Source organism: Marmota monax, unplaced genomic scaffold (assembly GCF_021218885.2).
Source record: "Marmota monax isolate L192 unplaced genomic scaffold, Marmota_monax_Labrador192_F-V1.1 WCK01_AAM20220418_F8-fsc00134, whole genome shotgun sequence".
NCBI classification, from domain to species: domain Eukaryota; kingdom Metazoa; phylum Chordata; class Mammalia; order Rodentia; family Sciuridae; genus Marmota; species Marmota monax.
In genome coordinates this window covers 4,671,914-4,694,235 of record NW_026692281.1, presented here as the reverse complement: position 1 = coordinate 4,694,235, position 22,322 = coordinate 4,671,914, and the positions used below count along the sequence as shown (strand labels likewise).

Below are 22,322 nucleotides of genomic sequence, written 5' to 3'. Positions count from 1 at the left end.
TAGCAGGATCAAGGAGAAGGGGCTTGGCATGATGCCATCTTTGATGTTCTGTTACATAACACCCATCCCTAGCTTCCTTCTAAATACTTTGATCTCTCTCCAAACACAGACATGGGTATCTAGAGTCTTATGTGAGAAAACAGAAATTAAAGTTACTGAATCAGAGAATAATTTAGAGTATCTTCTAATGTTGCCAGCTCTTAAACATCATCTTCCTAGCACAAAAGCCATATGTTTCAGGAAACTGGCTTAAAATATAGTATTAAGACTAGCAGCTGGAAACAAGGAAATAGTTTGGGCTCTGCTACCAGATGCTGGCCTTCTCAAAAGTCAGAGTGATTTAGAAATGATCTTGATTGGACATTTCAGGATAATCTATGTGACTCTCAAGGTGGCTTTCAATTTGAGGCTTCTACAAGAAGTCCATAGGATGACCCATTGTATCTGAATTTGAAGGAGTCAGCTGGGTCATGAAAAAGCTAATTTAAGATTTTATCTGAGCTGGAGAGGGCCTTGTGTTTTTTGAAATATTACCTCCAATTAGCTACATGATGTACTGGATAATTCAATCCAAAGCATGTGCACAATGACAAACTATTAAGATGGATCATACAAATGCAAATAAGTGCTAACAATGCTATTTGAAATTCTAGTATAGGAGAGAGAAATATCTGTAATCCAGGAAGAAAGATACTCCCTGCTATTATCAGACTTAAATCACAGAGCCTATAATATGTGACCTCTAGGATTAATAGCAGCACTTTCTACAAAGATGGTTAAGGCTACTGGCTTATGACCACTTGAACCTTGAGTAGATAAACAAGGGCTTGCATATCTAACTTCCTCCCAAGATAGAAAAAACACTGATGCTATTACTCTTGAATGAAAGGTAAGTCTTCAAATGTTAAGTGTTTCTCAAGGCTCTTCTTGGCTGCAAAAAGAGACATTATAAAATAAAATAAAATAAACACTCTAAACAGTGATCTTCCCTGTGAACAGGAGGGGTTGAGTTTCTGTGTCATCTGGTCTATCTATACAAAGGCAAGGAATGAAAAGTAATAAAATGCTTAGGCCATCCTTTCATGTCCCTACTTCTAAGCAAGCCAGAAACCAAAGAAATCTAGAATTTTTTTCTTCTTTTGTTATAAAAGGAAAATAAATATCCCCTCCTGAAAGCATCTGGACAGGATCTTTACTTTCTGACCAAACCCATGCCTTGTCACACAAGGCCTCACCTCCGATCTGTTGTGTGTCCTATACATATCTGCCCTCAAGAAGGCAGCAAGCTCTACCCAGGCCATGGCCCAAAGCAAGACCAAAGGCTCTTTTTGCGCACAGTTACAAAGGAGAAGAGCCAGAATGACTTGGAGTTGGGGTCCTATTCACAAAAGGAAGCCTACTATGAGGATGAGATTTGCTATTTAGAGACACAACCATCCCAGCAGACTGTTCTTAGTTCCTTGGGGCAGGAGAAACCAACCCAGGAAAGCAATTAAAGATGACAGCAGCTAGAGATGGGGATTTATATTCACCAACCTCTAATTCATTAATCTGACAAAATGCTAGGAAGGTATATCCACTCCTGCATTGCTCTTATAAAGCCACATCCAGAATAGAGAAGGAAAGGAACCTGAGAATACACACATATACACATATGAAATTCTACACAAGGGAGGCGGATTTTACTAGGTAGAAGATGGTGGAATGTGATGGACATCATTATCCAAAGTACATGTATGAAGACTCAAATTGGGTGTCAACATACTTTATATATAAACAGATATGAAAATTTGTGGTGTATATATATGTAATAAGAATTGTAATGCAAAAAATTTACATGTTTAAAGGCATGAATTGGCGTGAACATACTCTATACACAGATATGAAAAATTATGCTCTATATGTGTAATAAGAACTATATTGCATTCCGCTGTCTTGTATTTTAAAAAAATAAAATCAATAAAACTAAAAAAAAAAGTATGTTCACATAAAAAAAAAGACACATACCTGGTAACTTCTTGTATAGGAGTCAAAATGTTATCACAATTCCTATTTAAATGTATCCACTATCACAGGTTACAAAGAATTTACACAAGACCAGTTATTTCCATTTTACAAGGAGGAAAGCTGAGCTTTGAAGATGCATAAGATGCTACAGAAGCTGTGTATCTAATGCAGAACTTATGCAAGAAACTGGGTTTCTCAGATTCTACATCTTGTTTTAACATGAATAACAACAGATAGGGCTAGCTCAGGCAGAACCTCACTAAAGCACTTTTGATTACCATCCTGGGGCTAGAATGTTTACATAGAAATGAGAATTCCAGGTAGGGAATGGAGACGTTCCAGTATATCAATCATCAATTTGGCCCAATAGAATACAAAGTATCCATTTGGTATAGGGTTAGGAGAAGACTTTCTCTTGTTACTATGCTTTCCCATTATATTCTACATAACCAAAGATGCTACTAAATCTCAGCTCAGGATGAATCTGGACAAATCAGACAACTATCCTACAATGTGAAGGTACAGCACTCTGGGAAATCACCCATTCACCTATCAACTGTATGAGCACTGATTGAACAGTTTAATGTGACCCATATCTATGTCTTACCAAGACATGTCAGAATTTGAATAGATTCTACAGTGCTTCAGAGATGAAGTAGAAAATACAGCCTTTGATCATTTACAAAATGAATGATAGAATCATGACTCAATCTCAGGTCTGCCATTTCCTAATCTAGGTAGCTCTGTTTTCACAAGAGTATTCTACCCTCAACCAAAAACAATGTAAAAGAATGAAGATAATAATTCTATTTTTAGAGATTTAATGGAAAAGTGCTTTTATAACCTTCAACATACAATCCTTTGGGTATTATACAATATTACTTTAAATGTAAACCTAAAGATAAATACTTGTTCATGAGCATTGGAAGGTCTACCTTGGAATCAATACTCATTTCATTAATGCAACAGCCAATACCATTTCTTTTATGGTGACACCATAACAGCTGGCCTCTCAGGTTCCATGGTACTCTTCCTTAGCAATCTGAAGGCTGTTTGACTGCTTAAATCAAGCAAAAAGTTTCATGATGATAAAATAAATGCTATGAATATAATCTGAGGCAACATGGAATAATATTTTAGTTTATCAATAACACTGATATAGACCTCTGAATTATGATTTAGGTTATATCATTAATACTCCAGGTCTATAAACAGTATTCATTATAGACTTGGAATTGTGCTCTTGATATAGCAACTAGCCACATATGGTTACTGAGCACCTGAAATGTTGCTAGTGTGAATTGAGATGTGTTATAAGTATAAAATACATACCATATTCTAAAAATTTAGTAATTTATCATTAATGAATTTATAGTGGAAATATATCATATAATATTTTGAATATAATGGATTAAGGTAAATATATATGAAAATCAACTTCACTTTTAGCATTTTTAATTTTTTAATGTGATTACCAGAAAAATTTAAAATATGCTTGTAGCTTGCATTTGTGGCTCTTATTACATATAATATTCTCTTATAGAAATATAATGATCAATGCCTCTTAATTCTTTATGCACAGTAAAAGACATCTGGAAGCTTTTTAAAGTCTAATTTCTGGGTTTCAACTTTGAAGATTCTTATAGGACTAGCTTGTATTCTGGCTTTTAGTGGTTTCTTTCTTTGCTTGTTTATTTGTAGGTTTATTTATTTATTTATTTATTGCTATTTTGTTTTTAGACAGAGTTGAGAACCACTGGATTAGATGCTATATTGTGTACCAAGTGGCTGCTAGGAAAGTATGTCTGGAGGAACAATCCCATGGCCTTGGACTTAGGACTATCAATAATTGTTCACTGATATGCAGAAGCCTAACTGTCCTCTGCCTTCCAGAGCCATCCTGGTGTGCTCAGTCATTCCCCTCATCCCTTGATTTACAATTTATTATAAAAGTGATGTTTTCCTCAAAGTAAAATGCATTCGGGTTTGGGTGTGGTTTAATCCTTCTTTTAAACAGAGAGGACTGTCAGCACAAGAGACACAAACTGTCCTGAAGGCTAGGTTACTGATATGATCTTTCTGACTATCCCCAGAATTGATTAATTAACTAGCAAAGGTAAGCTGGGACACAGATGGCATTTTAAGATGCTGAAGGAAAATGCCACGTAAGCAGAGAAGAAAGGATTGGATATTTTATTAGGAGACTTCATGGCAGAAGGGGATGCAACTTCATTTTGTCTGCTTCCCTGCTTCTGGGCAGTGTCTTCACCTAAATCATCACAGTTTACATTCCTCCAAGGAAGGAGGTCTCTCTCAATCCCTAGAGCCAGCCTTGAAGCATGGCACTTCTTAGACCTACTAAGATGATATGATGATGATGATGATGATGATAAGTTATCATATGCCAAGTATCTAACATGTCAACACTGTGCTAGATATCTCACTTGCATATTTAACCTCATTAAATCCTAATAAGAAAAGTGTGCTATCCTTATTTTTTCAAATGAGGAAATAAAAATTTAGGAAAGTTAAAAATTTTGTCAAGAGTCATAGTGTTAGGAAGTATTAAAGCTGTATCTCAGTTTATCTGATCCAAAGGCCTTGCTCCTTCCTTCATATCACACTGTTATAATGTCAAACTTGAGACCAATCAGTCTCTAAGAACTAAAGCCCCTCTAACCTTTCATTTGGGGTCTGGAAGACTTATCCATATCTTATAGGAGAAAACAACAAAAAAATGATAGGCTGTAATATGGATGGTCATAATATACCTTCATATCCCTTTGCTATTTGTCTTTCCATGAAACAATTTTCATGTTCTATCTCATTCACTATGACATCCTCTGGCACTAAAGAATTGTTAACACCATTTTGTAGATGAGGAAAAACAAATTCCAGCTCATGACCTCAAGGAAGGCCAGGAACTGGGGTCCATGGTCAGTTCTCCCCTCACAGTATTCTGCGAATTTGTGACCCAGAGGAAGTGGAAACTGATGGAAGCTTCATTCCAACAGTGACTATTTGTGGCCAGGTTCTTCATGGCACAATGTCAGAGGCCAAGGCCTTGTAAGCACCTGTAGGATGCCTGCTTCCAGGCCCAGCACATCTTAGATCCTAGATATTTGACTTCCTTGCAAAAAGTAAGATCTGCAATCTATAAAGTCTAGATCCTGGGAGAGGAGATTACATATTTTTACACAAACCACTGAAGATATCCTCTGATAATATGCAGAGGTGTTCATACTTCCCTGGATGAGAGAAACAAGGCAAGGGAAGCATAGAGAAAGTAGAGGAAGGGAACAGATATGAAGAGAAATAGAAGAAAAGCAAATAGAAGAGAGGAAAGGAGCCAGGCTTGATGGCGCATGCCCGGAATCCCAGAGGTCCAGGAGGCTGAGACAGGAGGATCACGAGTTCAAAGCCAGCCTCAGCTAAGGCGAGGCACTAAGCAACTCAGTGAGACTCTGGCTCTAAAAAAAAATACAAAATAGGGTTGGAGATGTGGCTCAGTGGTTGAGTGCTACCGAGTTAAATCCCTGGTACCCCCCCAAAAAAAAAAAAAATAGGGCTAGAGATGTGGCTCAGTGGTTGAGTGCCCCTGAGTTCAATCCCTGGTACCAGAAATAAATAAATAAAGAGAGACAGAGACAGAGAGAGAAAAGGAGGAGATGGGAAAGGACTATAAAAAAGAAAGGACACAGAGAAGAAAGCAGAAAAAGAATAGAGATAAGAAAGGTGAAAGTTCACAGAAATTTAGGGTTAAAAGGGTCTTCAAAATCATCCAGGCCAACCCCAGATGTGGGAAGTGATTTGTAAACATGTGTGGGGAGGGGAGTAAGGGTTGTTCATATAAACAAGAGACAAAGAAAATATCTAAAAATTAGAAAAACAAAGATTAAAGAAGATTAACCCAGGTCCAAGATAGGGACAAAAAAAGAAAAAGAAAAAGAAAAGAGAATATGAGAAAAGTCACCAAGGGGAGCAGAACAGGGGCTAGTGAAGGAGAAGCCAGGGATAGGTAGCCAAGGAGAAAGGAGAGGAGAGTGAAGGCTGACACACTCACCCTCACAAAGCTGGCAGGAAACCATCCCTCCTCATCGTCGATCTGGCCCCACCACCAATCCTTGTTGGAAGCATCCAAGACTTTGATGACGTCGCCAGCCTTAAATGCCAACTCCCGGTTGGCCATGGTGACGTGATCCCATACTGCCTCAGCACTAACGATGGAATCTCCAGTGATCAGCTTAGGAGACAAAATGAGAATGTGTTCAGTCCATGCAGCTGCCTACCTTGATTGGCCCTCCCCCCACCCACAAAGCTTTACTACTTATAGGAAAACTTACATACTTAGCGATGAGGGATAGGGTAAGGGGAACAGCACTAGAGTGTAAGCTTTGCGGGGCTCCAAGATAGACAATGCTGTCAACTCTTGATTATCCAGTACATGGAATGATCCAGTGTGTAAATGTGAACTATATGGGTATCATGCTTTTATCTCTACTCAAGAATACTTCCCCCAGAAAAGAAAGCAAGCTCCAGTTCAACTATCCTTTGTGTTTCCAGCATCCCTGGGTCTGGAATGGGTAAAGAGGCTGATATTAATAGCTAAAATGAGGATTAAGCATATTTGCTTTCAATTCTGTGTGTTCCTTCTCTTTTCCGCCTCCTCCTTGGAACTGACCAATTGACAGTTGGTAGTATATTATTAATCCTTATTTTGCCTCTCCCCCTGGGGTAACAGACTATGACATTCCTCACACACAATGGACCCCAGTCCTACAGCCTCCTGCCCTCACCCACACAAGATACCATCCAGAGAGGTCATGGGTATGAAAGAATATGGCTTTATGTGATGTCTTGTACCCAAGAAATTAAATGTTGGCTCAGATTCAGTCAGTGATTATTACAACCACCCTGTGAGATACAGTGGGGATCTGGGTTAACTTCTGCATCTAATAGATTGCACAACTGAGCAACAAAGAAGTTTAGGGTTGAGGTAAATATCATCCAGCAAGGTAAAGGCTGTGCATGGATTCTAACCTAGGTCATCAGGTTTCATGGACAGCAGAAAACACAACAGCAGGAAAACATTGATCCTACTGCCACATGAAAATACACATACATGCACATTCATGACACTTAACTAAATACAATGATAAGGATGGAGGTGGGTAATAGTTTTCTTCCCCCTGGCTACCATTCTGACCACTGCTATTTTGTTCTCTTTTTCACTCCAACTGTTTCAGCTTGTATGGGCCTTCAGTCTTCCCAGCATTTGGGGAATGACATCCTAGAATAGAGAACATATGGCCTGTCAGGCAGAGACTGGAGCACTCTCCCCAACATTGAATCACTGAACATGTCCTTTAGAAGTCAGCTTTTCCATCAGCTTTTTTTGAGGAAGGACTACCATGACAGCTCCATAACACTAAAAATAAAAGAGTTCAAAGACAATAGAGACTATCTGTGGACTATGTATCCCCTCCCACAGGTCTGATATACAATATACTACCCAAAATATAACCATATAGCCATATAATGTATTATAACACATCACATACACACACACAGAACCTACCTTTTGACTTAAAGTTTACTGTTCATCAAGCCCTGCCTTAAGGCATATTTCATTGCTCAGGATTCTAGACTTCATGCCCTCCACAGACAGTAAAGCACAGGTAAACCTCCTCAGAATAGATGCAAAAGAAATTCCCAGCAGGACTTTTTTTTTAATCATACTTCAATTACCTTGTGCTTTACTGCTTTAAAATATTTTCACATCTACTACATCATTTGATCCGTACTAAGCTGGGTTTCACTATCACCTACATTGTAAAGATGAAGAACCTGAGGCTCAGAGAAGAGACTTGGTCCTTTAGACAATAACATAAGAAATAAATTATAGAGTCAGGTTTTCCGACCTCATGTGCTCTTACATATACCAAACTATGCTCCCAGTGTCTACTTATTGGCTATACTGATTGTATAAAACTTGAAGCATCATACCATAAAACAGATGACTCCTTTGCTTAAAGAACCTTGAAGAAGGATTTTTAGATGGCTACCTTTAGTCACTGTTGTCCCTGTGTGTGAATAGATTCATTTTTATGTTGAACTTGCTTTCTTCCAATTGCACTAAAAAAATCAATCTCTCCTTGTTCTCCACTCAGTGGAAAAAGAGAAATTCTAGTTGTTGGCCTTAATAAAATAAATCTTAATGGAAAACTTTCCTTCCTCCTACCTAAAATAGATCCTAACTGGAAGTTGCTGAAGCTCAACAAGCACATATGGCCCTAACTTAGAGGAGCATTTGGGTTCATGGTTTAAAGCTATATCCAGGGATTTTGGTCAAGTGTCAAAATATCTTGGCATTAAATATGAACTTTCTGCTCCAGACACTATTTGTGATGCTGTTTTAGATACCCTAGGTCCAGTTATAGCTAATTTCACTGCATATACTCTTTACTTTGCAATCTTCTATTTAGGGACTCCATAATAGCTTCTACCAGCAGTATATGAATCACACTGCCTCACCTCCTGCCAATTTAGTCCAGTTGACATGCCTTGGCCCCCAGGTCATAAGACTCAGATACACCCTGGACATGGCCAATCCAGGATCCAGTGGTCAGGCTCAAGGAAGTCCTTTGAGGAAACACTATTAAAGGTTTAACATTCCTAATACACAAAGTTAAAATCAGAAATACTATAAAATCCAAAACTTAAATTTTATATTTTGTATTTTTGGATTAGGGATACTCAACAAGGTTGTCTATGCAAATACTCCAAAATCTGAAAAACTCTGAAATCCGAAATATTTCTGGTCTCTAGCATTTTAGATAATACACAATCTATATTTTCCCTATCTTATAAATGAGAAAACTGAAGGTCTCAGAGAGCTTAACTAATCTGCCCAAGTTCACACAACTCATTAATAGCAAAGAAAACAAATGCAGGCATAGTCTGACTCTAGAGACACTGCTTTTAACTTATAAACTATGCAGTGTCTGGGTCTCAGATTTTATACCTATAAAATGAGCTATAAATGCCTGGAAAGTTGTAAAACACTAAACCAAGAACTGGCAGGTGGGTGTCCAGAGTTGTGAGATGGACTAATCCACAAGAAGCTAGAAGCTGCATGGGTGTTATGGTTTGGTTGTGAGTTATCCCCTCAAAAGCTCATGGGTTATATGATATAGCAATATTCAAAGGTGAAACTATTAGTTTATGAGAGCTGATAACCTAATCAGTGGATTAACCCATTTGATGGATTAATAATTTGAAAAGACTACTGTACTAGATGGTAACAGTAGGCAGATGGGACATGGCTGGAGGAAGTGGGTCACTGGGGACATGCCCTTGGGGATTATATCTTGTCTCTTTGGCTCAAAGCTCCCTTTTTATGCTTCCCAGCTGCCATGAGCTGAGCAACATTCCTCTGCTATGCCCTTCTGCCATGGTATTCTGCTTCAACTCAGGCCCAGAGCAATGGAGTTGACCAACAATGGACTGAACCTCTGAAACTATGAGCCAAAACAAACTTCCTCCTCTAACTTGTTGTCAGGTAATTTGGTTATATCAACATAAAGGTATCCATCGCAATGTGGTTCCTGTGCTCTTCCATCACAAATACCACCAGCAGCAAGGGGATGCTTGTCTCCAATCCTGTGCACTATTTTTTTGTTTTGTTTTGTTTTGGGTACTGGGAATTGAACTCAGGAGCACTCGAACACTGAGCCACATCCCCAGCCCTATTTTGTATTTTATTTAGAGACAGGGTCTCACTGAGTTGCTTAGTGCCTCACTTTTGCCGAGGCTGGCTTCGAATCCATAATCCTCCTGCCTCAGCCTCCAGAGTCTCTGGGATTATAGGCATGTGCCACCACACCTGGCTGCACTATTTTTAAAAAGTAAATTAAATCTGGACTGGAAATTGGTTCCAAGTGTTCCTCTTATGTACCAAACTGAAATTTAACTTACTACAAGATTTTCATACATTTTCACTTGGCTCATTCATTTCCCATTGCACATTTATCCAGTGAGCTCCTACTGTGTGCTGCTAGGCACCATTTAAATTATCTGCAAAGATGGTTAAGGGTAAGCGAACCCAACTTCAATTCTGGGCTTTTCTGCTTTAAAACGTAGCAATAACAATAGGAGGTGAGGAATAAAAGAGTAAAAGGGACAATCCAAAATGAAGCTGTCAGTATGTAACAAGGAGTGCAATTATACAAAAATGAATGAGAATTTCAAACATTTCAACCTTGCACCTCAGTTTCTTCATCTCAAAAATTGGAACGATGTTTGCCTCACAGGCAGGGATATAGATAAAGTGGGCCGAGATGCTGGGTATACAGCACCTACTACAGTATCTGGCATGTGCTGGGCTAGTACATGACTTCAGAGGAAAGAGGGAACACACATAGCAATTGGGCTCTAAGAAAGATGTTTTAAAATTTTTTTTAGGTATAGATGGATCTTTATTTTATTTATTTATATGTGGTGCTAAGAATTTAACCCAGTCCCTCACACATGCTAGGCAAGTGCTCTACCACTGAGTTACAACCCCAGCACTCTAAGGAAGCCCTCTAAGATAACACTTAAAGATCAAATGGGTCTGTGAAAGATATAAAGGGAACGGTAGTGTGTTTGAGGTAGAAGAATGGCATTACAAGAGTTTCAGAGATGAAGAATATGGAGTACTTGATAGTGTAGTAGCAGTAGAGTTTAGAGAAGGTAGGTTTGAGAAGGGAAATTAGAGAGAGGCACAGCTTCAAAGGTTGGCTATATTCATGTGTGAAGGGCACTGAATCAAGTTTGAAGACAAGGAGGAGGTTAAAGACAGAGGAGGTTATGAGGAGGGGGAATCAATCATAATTGTGGCCATTAATAGCACAAGGGTATATTAGAAGAAAATGATGATTTTGAAGAAGAGATTGCAAATTTGTTCTTTAAAGTGTTAAGTAAAAGAGGTCAGAAGGACATGAAGGTAGGTTTGAAGCTCAAGAGAGATCAGTGGAGACAGATATAAAGTTTTGGGAATCAGTGGCCCAAAAGAAACCAAGGCATTTTGCCCTAGAAGAAAGGCCAGAAACCCAGAGAAATAGTGAAAATGGGAGGTGAGAAACAGAAAAACTGGAGGGAAAATATAAAACCTAAATGGAGCTGTCAGCATACCATTAGGATACCAAGGACTGCAATCTCACAAAAACCAAAGGTAGGAGTTTCAAGCAGCAGAGGCTTATTAACATTATCATATAGTACAGAGGTATATAACGAATGCCAAGGAAAGGCCATTGGGAATGGCTATACCAAGAAGTTTAATTTTCTATTCCCAGCCGGGCTTATGTCCATCTCCCACCAAAAGCCCTGATTCCCAACTGTCCCCATTCTCCATCCTGCAACCTCAACATTAAGCCAGGAGATGGTTCTTAGTTACTCTAGCAAGGTACACAAATAGTTCTAGGGCATGGGGCAGCATTTCTATGACTTCTAACAAAACAATTTCCAAACTCCATGGCCTTTTTTTCTGGTACTGGGAATTAAACCCGGGGGAATTTAACCACCAAATCGCATCTTCTGCCCTGTTTTATTATTATTATTATTATTATTATTATTATTATTATTATTTTTAATTTTGACACAAGGTCTCACTAAGTTACCTAGGGCATTGCTAACTTGCTGAAGCTGCCTTTGAACTTGTGAGCCTTCTGCCTCAGCATCCTGAGCAACTGGGATTGCAAGCGTATGTCACTACACCAGCTCTGGGGCATTTTAAAAAAAAAAATGTTAACTTTAGTTATTGAGTTATTTATTTTATGTGGTGCTGAGTATGGAGCCCAGTGTCCCACACATGCTAGGGAAGAGTTCCACTGCTGAACCATAACCCCAGCCCTACACCAAAGACAGTTTTAGATATTAGAGGGGAGAGAGAGAAGAGTCATAATATCATGCTTAAAAATTGAATGAGATTCTATTACTTTTTACCAAGATTACCCAAGATAATCAAATATTCTGTCTCACTGATACTACAAATAACTCTGTTATCAGACTCATGTGTCCTGATTTTTAACTTGGAAATTAATACCTGGAGATATTAGGATCTGAAATCTAAGATTAGTCTCTAGTCAACAAGGGAAATGTCTTCAGCTAACTTGGAGTGGCCAGTGGGCCCAATATGAGGGTGAGACAGGAAGAAAGAAGTGAGGAAGAAAGAAAATGAAGGAAGAAACAAGGGAAGAAGGGATAAAGAAAAGGAAGGAGAGAAAGTTATATTTGTTGAAAACACATGCCAGGTGTTCATAAAGGCCTTTCTTTAGTGATCTCAAAGTCTACAAGCATGAACAGCACCATTTCTAGTGAAGAGAACCTGTGGGGTTAAGCAAGTAGCCCATTGTCACCCAGATACTATATAGTACAACATATTTCAATCTCCAGTTGGCTTCATTCTACAACTTTGTTTTTGCCATTCCCTCAAAGTACCTGTCAGGGAGGGAGAGAGTTATATCAGCCCACTCTGTAGATGAACTACAGCAATGATTCTCAGTCCTCTGTAGGGCTTGTTAAGCTGGGCTTCAGTGTCTTGATTTGGTAGATCTGAAGTGGAGCTTGAGATCTTGCATTTCAATCAGGTCCCTAGCTGATGCTACTGGTCCTGGTCTGGGAAGTACACATAGGAAACCAACTGCTCTAGAGGTCTTTCCCTAAGTTGAAAGAATACTTTTAACTCCTGATGCATCTTTCTCCTCAGGGATCTTCCTGCCACCAGGAGGTTGGGCTCCCTTCCTCTAACATTCCCAGTCTATCTTCAAGGCCTTCCCCAGGTGATACTGCATGCCTGAGAAAGGGCATTTAGGGTCATTTAAGAAGCAAGCCTTGGGCTGGAGCTGTAGTTCAGTAGTAGCGTTTGCACATGTGAGGCACTGGGTTTGATCCTCAGCACCACATACAAATAAATAAAGGTTAAAAAAGAAGCAAGCCTAATGGTAGTTTGTGCAAACACGGGGTGGGGGGGGGTGGGAACAGGATCACAGCCCTCAGTTTACTAGAGACATACTACCTGCCTTCCTCTTCATGCTCTTGCATGCTAGCTGAGCAGTACAAACACCAAAATAAATATTAATTAGCCTGGGTGTCGGTTAGAAATATTTAGAATTGGGGCTGGGGATGTGGCTCAAGCGGTATCGCGCTCGCTTGGCATGCGCAGGGCGCTGGGTTTGATCCTCAGCACCACATAAAAATAAAAAAATAAAGATGCTGTGTCCACTGAAAAATAAATATTAAAAAGCGCTCTCTCTCTCTCTCTCTCTCTCTCTCTCTCTCTCTCTCTCCTCTCTCTCTTTAAAAAAAAGAAGTATTTAGAATTTGAACATCCAGAAGGAAGATTTTTTAATGAACTACTATTTGTTGCCTAGATAGTAAATATGCCTGTTGCTTCTGAGAAGCATAACATCCAGAAAAGGAAAGACATGATGGGGTTTACCTTTCTATCAAGCTTTCTCAGTTTGTTGTCTGATCCTTTCCTCTCAGAAGACCCTTTCCTCAACAGCTAAGCATGGACAAGAGCGAAATTATTTTCCTTGTTCCCTTTAAGCATATCAAAAACAAGTTGACATTTTATGTTGTCTCCTAAAAAAGTAACTAGGTATCATTTTAATACAGCATCATAAATAGACTGGCTATCTTGCCAAAAGTGCTGAAAGATAACCACCCTCCATTTCTGGAAAGGTGTGACCCAGACTGCTCCAACAACAGCTAGGAAGCAACATAGTATAAGCAAAACCTGGCATTGCCTAGTGGAAGAAGCTCTGCCAGTAACTAAGTGAATGACCTGGACAAGTGCCTTTCCCCTGGATCACTCTACTTCTCTATCAATCAGGAGACAGACTGAAATCAGACATACGACCTCTGAAATCCCTTCCAGTTCTGGCAGTGTATTGAAGCTAACACTTCAGCCCTGAAAAGGACAATGATTTCATTATTGCAGTTTAGCTCTCTTCATCCTGATTTAAGCTTGATAGAGTATTTTGTTGTTGTTTGTTTATTTTATTCTCTACTGAGGAAAATGAGAATTTGGTGTTGGCTAGTCCATTCTTGAAGATAATTTGCTCAGACTCTGTTGGCAACACATTAAATCATAGACTAGTGCCTGTGTTTTTTCAGACTGGTTAGGAAAACCAAGATATGGGTTTCCCATTTAATCCCTTGACTACCCCATCAAAAGTCAATAGAGACACCAGGTGTGATGGCACAGGCCTGTAATTCCTGGAACCCCAAATTCAAGAGCAGCCTGGACAACTTACAAAATAATAATATGGGGCTGAGGATATAGCTCAGCAGTTGCCTAGGATGTATAAGGCTCTGGGTTCCAACCCTAGCATCACACATACACGCGCGCGCACACATACACGCGCGCGCACACACACACACACACACACACACAACACAATGTCAATATAGGCCTTTCATTTTTTGTTCTCTCCATTTAGTTCCCAATAGAAACCATCTTTCACAGAATATTAGCTCTCAGTTGCCTGTAGTTCCATACTTCTAACTGCCTGCTACTACCTCCAATAAAACATGTAAAAATTTTTCATATGAATTCATTATATTCCCCCTTTCCTAATTTTTCCTACTTCAGAAAACTCTACGGGACCTATTCCTTTCTAATTTTTCTGTCTCAGATATGACCATTTCTCCTCACTTCCACTGTTCCAATGCCTGGCTCTCATCACGTTAGGTTATCTCCCAACTCAACTTCCTGCCCCCCCCTTTCTCTTTCGAGCTACTCTTGAATGATGTATTTCTCAAAATTTCTTTGCTGGTGTCACTCTCCATGCTCAAGGAGCTTCAATAACTCCCTGCCATCAATCTCTCAAAGATTAAACCTAGTACCATCTCTGAAGCCAACCCTTGCCTCTAGGCAAGGACCTTCACCTTCCTTTGTTTGTGCTCCTGGGGATCAAACTTAGGGCTTCACACATGCTAAGGGAGTGCTCAAATATTGAGCTATACCACCAGCCCAGGCCTTCTATTTTTGCCAAGCCAAGCTTCTTGTAAGCAAGTGCAGTTCTGTCTTTGTGCTTCTGATTGAGCCATACTCTTAGCCAATGGTTAAGTGCAGGGACACTAGAGCCAGCGTGCCTCTTCCTTGCTGTGTGAATGTAGCCCACCTGTGTTCCTTAATCCCTTCCCAGATGACTCCAGCCCATACCTTCTCTCCTTCTGCTTCTTTCAGAAATTTCTATTTAGGGTAAAAGAAAATAATTTGAAGAAAAGTTGTCAACCACAGTGTAAGTCTCTAAACAATGAGAATGTATACTTATGAATGGTAGACACACAACATCTGCTTAATCCACAATGAATAGTGTTTTTTAACTTCTATCTAAAGTTCTATGACCTGAGCTCTGAAACCAGGCAAACTTTGAGTAGATCACAGCAACAGAATTAGGAAGTTTGTAAGGATGCAGAATGTTCTATATGGCCAAAGAAATTATTTATATAATAAGTACCCAGATGGCCTATAGGCCACTCCATTGTTACCAGGATTTATGGACAGGTAATTTCTGGGTCAGACTGGTTTTTGCTTCAGATCTGCACATGCACCCAAAGGTCATCAGACAAAGGAACATAGATGCCAGGTAAGGGGAAAAAAAAGCCCACTATGAATATACAAAAATCCTTAGTGTTTCTTCTTCTTTTCCCTGGTCTTAACAGTTCACACCTGGTTGGTTCCAGCTTCAGTTTGGGTATTGCTATCACCCATAACTAATTTCACTTCTGAGCAGAATAACTCACTCATTCAAGTAACAATGGCCCTATATGTGCCAAAAGGATGTAGGCAAATCTCTCTTTTCAGGACATAATCATCTTTTCATAGTTTGGGTGTGTGATCTGTGAGTCATTAAGGCATCAACTTCCTTCAATGTCCTATCATACCTTCAATTATTCACTCTAATAAAAGGAAAGATCTACTGGTAACTTCAGCCCCACCTGGTGGGAACAAAACCAAGTTGGACTGTTTTGACCTGAAAAGATAAGCCTAGATGGGGGTCAAGCTTAACAAGAGAAAGACCACTTGATCCAGAAGCTAATATGTAAACTGGTTATAAGCAAACTTGCACCTTCCAGGACCTAAAAGACTAGGAAACCCAGACAAGCTCCTTTGGGTATGATGCCACCCAGGGCATTTTCTCATTCATTATAGGAAAATGGTGGAGAATGACTTCTTCCTCCACCCCTTCCAAAGGAAGTCAAAAAGTTATCTTAGCTAAAATTGTGGCCACACAGATAAGGTAAGGTGATTTATTTGCTTGGTCTGGACCTTAGTGATAGATTCTGGTATGAAACTTCAATCCAGTACCCCAATCAAATGGACTCAAAAGTTTCTGATGTGAAATCCAGCTGCTGTCTCAAAGTTCAGAAGGTTAAAAAAGTTTGGTCTTGTTGAAGAGTGAGTCCTTTAAAGAAAATATAGCCAAATAGGACAAGGATTATACAGATCAGAGAGAAAGCTAAGTTTATGGACTACAATCCATTATTCTCTTGGTGGGAGAAGTCTTCCACACTAGAGCAGCCCCCATTCTGGGAAACATCAACTTCCATCTTCAAAACATCTTGAAAATATTACTAAGTTGTTCTGGGTCCTTTGGCATCTCTCAGATACCTCTGATACATGAGCCAGGCACAGAAAGAAAAATACCAAAGTTTTAAAATGTGATTCACACGGACCCCTACTCAAAATCATTCCAGCAGTTTCAAACAAGCAACCCCATGATTCTAAATTACATATCATATAGATACCAACCATCTTAAATTTTCTGAGGCTAAAGAATTCATAGCAAGAATTTTCCCTTATTGCATTGGGTCACTCAGAAGAAACCAGAATCTTTGAAACTCTATCTTTAGGTTTCTCCTTCTCCTGTCAGGTTCCAGGAAAACTGAGGAATGGAAGACAGCTTTCAGTCAGCCTTATTAGGCTATTTATATCTGCTCTGTTCCATCTCCACCCTTGCCCTAATCTTCAGCACTGAGGCCATCACTAGTCCTAATGGAAAGTCCTAGCAGGATCTCTCTATTCTATAATCTATGAGCAATTTCCTATTTGCATTCTGTCTACCCATGGAAGTCTCTGATATTCAGAGACAAATCATTACTAAAATAATAATCATGATGATAATCATGATGCACTCATCAACGTCCTCTTCATGAGCTGCTGAACCAAAAGCACGTCATACCAAGCTAGAGTTTAACCTAACCTTTGCATGTCTGTTGAGTCAATTTGGGCCCTATACTCAAATTATTCCTGCCACAAGTATCATGCCCTTTTCTTACCCTTAGTGTGGATACTAAAGTTCCACCCACTCACTGGGGTCCATTTTTGCCTTCATATCCTAAGAGATAAGAGAATGCCAGGGAAATCCTAGAGAAGAGGTAAGGAGGCTTAAAGAGCCCCCTGTCCCTGAGGTGACTTAGAACTATCCTGGGTCCTGTAACTGACTTCTTGCAAATCTTCCTGTGGTTCCACTGGGGCCCATCCTGGGATTCTTAATCTTTCTAGGACCAGGACTTGAAGCCTAATCCTGGAATTTCCTGGGCAGTAGTGGAGATAAGGTTGTTTAGGCTTCCAGAAGGTAGGAGGAGGGGGCTAGAACTACATGAAGAATCTGTCCTCCGTGCCTCCTACGTGCATAGTTCTATACTCACCAACACCACAGCCAGAGGGTGGGTGGGTAAGGCAAAGAGAATAAGGGAAAGTCATTTTTTATCCTTTTGACAGATGTCGTGTTAAAATCTTGTAGAGGAAAGAGAGCTGTAGGTGGGGGGGGGGGGCAGGGAAAGAGATAGGTTAGAACTAATGGTTCTAATGTCTAAATGTGGCCATCTGGTCTAAGGTGGCAAAAACATGAACAGGATTTAGTCAGAAGTACTGTGACCCTGCTTCTATATCTAGATAATATAGACAAAATAAATATATTTCAATTAATTTAAACTACCTTTTTAAAATCTACTGAGTATCCCCACTCAGGACACAGGCTTGCAAAAGCTGGGGCCTTGGCATGCATTTCCAAAGAGAATGTAAGTGTCTCCTAGGGAGTCATTACAGCATAAAGAGGAAATCTTCATTTAAACCTCCCATTGGAAGGTGGAAGAGAATTTCTTTTCATTGATTTACTTCTGCCTTTTGGCTCTGGTGAGAGAAAAGACATACAGCTAAGGCCAAATAATCTAACACTGCCTCTAGTCCCTGTCAGGGGCCTTTTGTACTCAGGAGTGGCCATGTTTCTGCTAACAAAGTCTAGCATAGGTCCTGGATTTCCAGCAGACATTTGGTAAACAATAGATGAGCGGATGGCAAGGGCATTCAGCAACCAACCATTGGGTCAAGCCCAGGGTCGTAAATTGACTGATCTGACTTTCCCTAGGACCTTGTTGTTAAAGACTTAGAGCAATACAATATCTAAACAGAGGCTTCCTGAGAGGACACAAGAGAAGCAAAATCAGACCCACCCTCAGGGCTCTGGAGGGATGGCACTAAGTCTATGTCTGCAGGAAAAGTGGTTGTGCTTGTAACTAAAGAACTTCAAGTAGGTCAGCCAAGCTTATGTAAGGAAGCGTCTGCCTGTCTGGGCTAGGTAGAGGATGTGGGGGTGGAGAAGGGAGGGGACCCAGGGCAGCTGATTGAGGGGAAAAAAATCAGTAAGATGCCAGGACTTGAATCTACTCTTCTTGACTCTGTCTGGGGCTCAAGACCTTAAAAGGCAGTAGGTTCTTATACTAAAGAGGTGATCAGGATTGGAGACTCCCCAAAGCTATCACAACTAGTTCAGTCTTCCATTTAACAGAGAAGAAAACTGAGGCTTCAATTAATTATCAGGAAAGTTAATATTAGAAACCAAGCCTACACTCTTTTAGAAGGATGGCTAATGATTGTTTTTGAACTGTATATCTCTACATTTTTTTTTAAGTCAGGGACTGAACTCAGACACACTTAACCACTGAGCTACATCCCCAGCCCTTTTTATATTTTATTCTGAGACAGGGTCTCGCTAAGTTGCTTAGCACCTCACTAAGTTGCTTAGGCTGACTTTGAAATCCAAGATCCCCGTGCCTCAGCCTCCCCAGCTGCTGGGATTACAGGTGTATACTGCCACACCCATCTGTATACCTCTATTGTTAAAGACAAAACAAACATTTAGTTGCTCATTTCATTAAAAAAAGTAATAATGTTCTGTGACAGATGTTAACCTGCTTTACTAAACTACTAATGATTTTAGTATATCCATATGTATCCCTTAACAGCTTGCTGTATACTTCAAGTATACACAATAAAATTCTTAAAACACACACACATACACACACACAAGAACAGATAGGCAGGGTTTGCACACCTATAATCTCAGGTACTTGAGAGACTGAGGCAAGAGGATCACAAGTTCAAAACCAGTCAGGGCATCTTAGTCAGACCCTGTCTCAGGGAAGAGGGGTGGGAGGGAAAGGGAGGGGGCAGGGGATTAGCAAGGATGGTGGAATGTGATAGACATCATTATCCAAAGTACATGAATGAAGACATGAATTGGTGTCAACATACTTTATATACAACCAGAGATATGAAAAATTGTGCTCTATATGTGTAATAAGAATTATAATGCATTCTGCTGTCTTTTTTATTATATTTTTTATGTGGTGCTGAGGATCGAACCCAGGGCCTCATACATGCTAGGTGAGCGCTATTCCTCTGAGCCCCAGGCCCAGCCCCATAGTTTTAAATAAATAAATAAATAAATAAATAAATTTTAAAAAAGGGGCTGGGGATGTAGCTCAGTAGTACAGAACTTGCCTACCTAGCCAAATATATGTGAGGCCCTGGGCTTGATCCCCAGGACCATGGAGCAGAATTTTTAAAACAATGAGATTAACAATTTAATATATAAGAATTTCTAATATTTTCCTCTGGGATATTTTTGGTGCTCTTTCCTCCCAGAGCTCTATAGACATTATCCTTCAGTACTACATAGAGTACTTGCCTCTCCCTCCTCTGAGTTCCAAACATGTGGAACCCTTCTGAGGATTAAGGAGTAAGAACACCTCAGGTTGAATAAAGACACTTCCAGAATCTCCTTATCACCAGATACCTTTGCTTAGTAATCTCAAATTCAAATTCAAACTAAAATGCAAATGCTAGTAGAAAAAAATGGGATGGGAAGAATGGACTACAGGTTTGGCATGATTACTGACTTGCTATATGAACTTGAACAGATTGCTCCTCTATGAATAAACTAATTAATTGTTCTAAATAAAAAGTTAAGGTCACCTTTGACTTTTTGATGCTGCCATGCTTCTGAAAGAAGTTCTTGTCAGAAGGGGAACATAGGAAAAAGAGTCAGGAGAGCAATGGTGTGAGGAAAAAAAAGTCAAAAGACAAAAACAACTTTTTTTTTTTTTTTTTACATTTTTGCCATGGGCTAAACCTACCCAGAATAGAACTTAGGTACTGAGATGACCTTTGGGTTTCATGACTGGAAGGAAAAACATTGCGTCCTCTACCTAGTTCAGGCCATTGAGTACAAGGTACTCAAAATTAACCTCTACTGAAACATTAAGCAGCACCTTTTCCATCTGTTCAGCATATTATAGTTTCCAAGACACCTTCACACTTTTGAGTTCAGTGGATTCTCCAAGCAATTCTGAAATAAGAAGAGTAAGGATGAGCTCCATTTTAACGATGTGAAAACTGAGACCTAGAAAAAGGATGTCACTTAGCTATCCCAGAAGCAGAGGCCAGAATAAAACCCAGATCTCTAGGCTCTCAAAACTTGAAAAGAAAGTGCCTCTACCCTTTTGTATTCTAGCACCCCCTCCCTTACTTGTCCAGTCTCTTAGAAGGGCCAATACTGTAGGCATTCTGCAGTTTTTAATAGCATGAGTGAAAATAGCAATATATTGGGTTAGACCCTGCCATTCAATCGATGGAAGATAGAAGACTAATGCATTGGCAGCATAAGAGATGAAGTCTGGCATCCAAAGCCTGACCTCCACAGATTCTTCCATCTCTCCTTCTTACAACTCTGTCCCAATGCATCTCCCCTCCCCTCTCTTAGGCTTAGAATGGCATAAATAAGCAAGCTATAAAGACTCTAGGAAATCTGGCCCATCTCAAGAGTCTTTGATTCATAAAGGAAAAGCACAGTAAGGGAGAAAAAGTTAAGTCCAGCTGGGTTTTTTGGTCCACATTGAAGCCAGGTGAGAGTCAGCTCAAATGGTCTCTAAAGACTCTTCTCAGCTTTGGTTCTTGGATTTCCACAACCTTAATCCTCAAGAGTTGGCAAAATCCTCAAAAAAAAAAAAAAAAAAAAAAACCAGGGCCCTCAAACATTTCCTCAGATCCCTCATGGCCTACCCCTCAAGCAGGTCAGCCACAAAGGGCTTCGGCACCAGGTAGCTGTGAGTAAGAAGATGGGGGTGGCCAAGGTGGATCAAACGCCTCCAGGGATTCTCCCGAAGAGGCTTAAACAGGCAACACAATTCCCTCTCACAACAGCTTAACATCTCCAACGCTTCACTGCTTCCTTCATGCAAGAGACAAGTGGGACGTGAGCTGCTGTGGGAGGAAGGAAGGGTCAATCAGTGTGCCAGTGGGCAAACAAGGGCAATGCTGGGGAAGGCCAGTACTCCGACACAACTCCCTCTAGTTGTTACTATGTCAGATAAAAATCTAAGCTTTTACATAATATTTACTTAGGCTGCTATTTCCTTTAGTCCTGGAAATCATTATTTAGCAGCATGAGGCATGAGAGAGAGTACGTCCAGTTGGGAGTTCAAAGGCATGGCTTCTGATCCTAAATCCATCATTACCTAATCCTGTGTCATCAGACTCATTTGTCCCCTCTCTCCACCCCAGTATACATCTGTAAAATGGACCCAATAATGGTTTTTAAAAATGACGTGGAAACAGTGAAGAAACAAATTGAAAATAAGCTCCTCAATTACCTCCAAACTACCTATAATCACAAACTGGATGAAATCTTAACAACTTAAACATCAGCAACACATGCTCAATATTTTATAAGGCACTTTACACAACCTTTGTCACAATGTATTCTTGTAATTCAAAATCCCTTAAGACATTATGATTGAGCCTATTTTCAGAGCAGAAAACTTAAGTTCAGGAGAATTTTGCTCACAGGGTCTGGGGCAGCGGGGGCAGGGGTGGGGATTCTGAGATGAATCATTTAGTTCCTGACCCTGTTCCCCTCAACAAAGCAGATGAAATGACCATGAGTATGAACACTCAAGAAAACAAAAAAAGAATAAGTTAC

The 22,322-nt window shown here is 39.9% G+C and overlaps 1 protein-coding gene across 14 annotated transcripts in view; it reads right to left on the bottom strand.

Annotated features, from left to right (window-relative positions):
* Arhgef9 (Cdc42 guanine nucleotide exchange factor 9) overlaps window positions 1-22,322 on the bottom strand; it is a 331,435-nt gene that overhangs the window by 82,747 nt on the left and 226,366 nt on the right. For 9 of the 14 annotated variants that reach the window (XM_058578283.1, XM_046440417.2, XM_046440431.2 and 6 more), the window contains one exon: window positions 6,071-6,250. The exons of 3 other annotated variants lie outside the window; for them this stretch is intronic. In XM_058578283.1, the coding sequence (XP_058434266.1) occupies window positions 6,071-6,250 (180 nt within the window). Of the gene's footprint in view, window positions 1-6,070; window positions 6,251-6,350; window positions 6,582-22,322 lie in introns of all 14 variants that reach the window. 2 more of the 14 variants (XM_058578296.1, XM_058578288.1) reach the window with 1 other exon arrangement.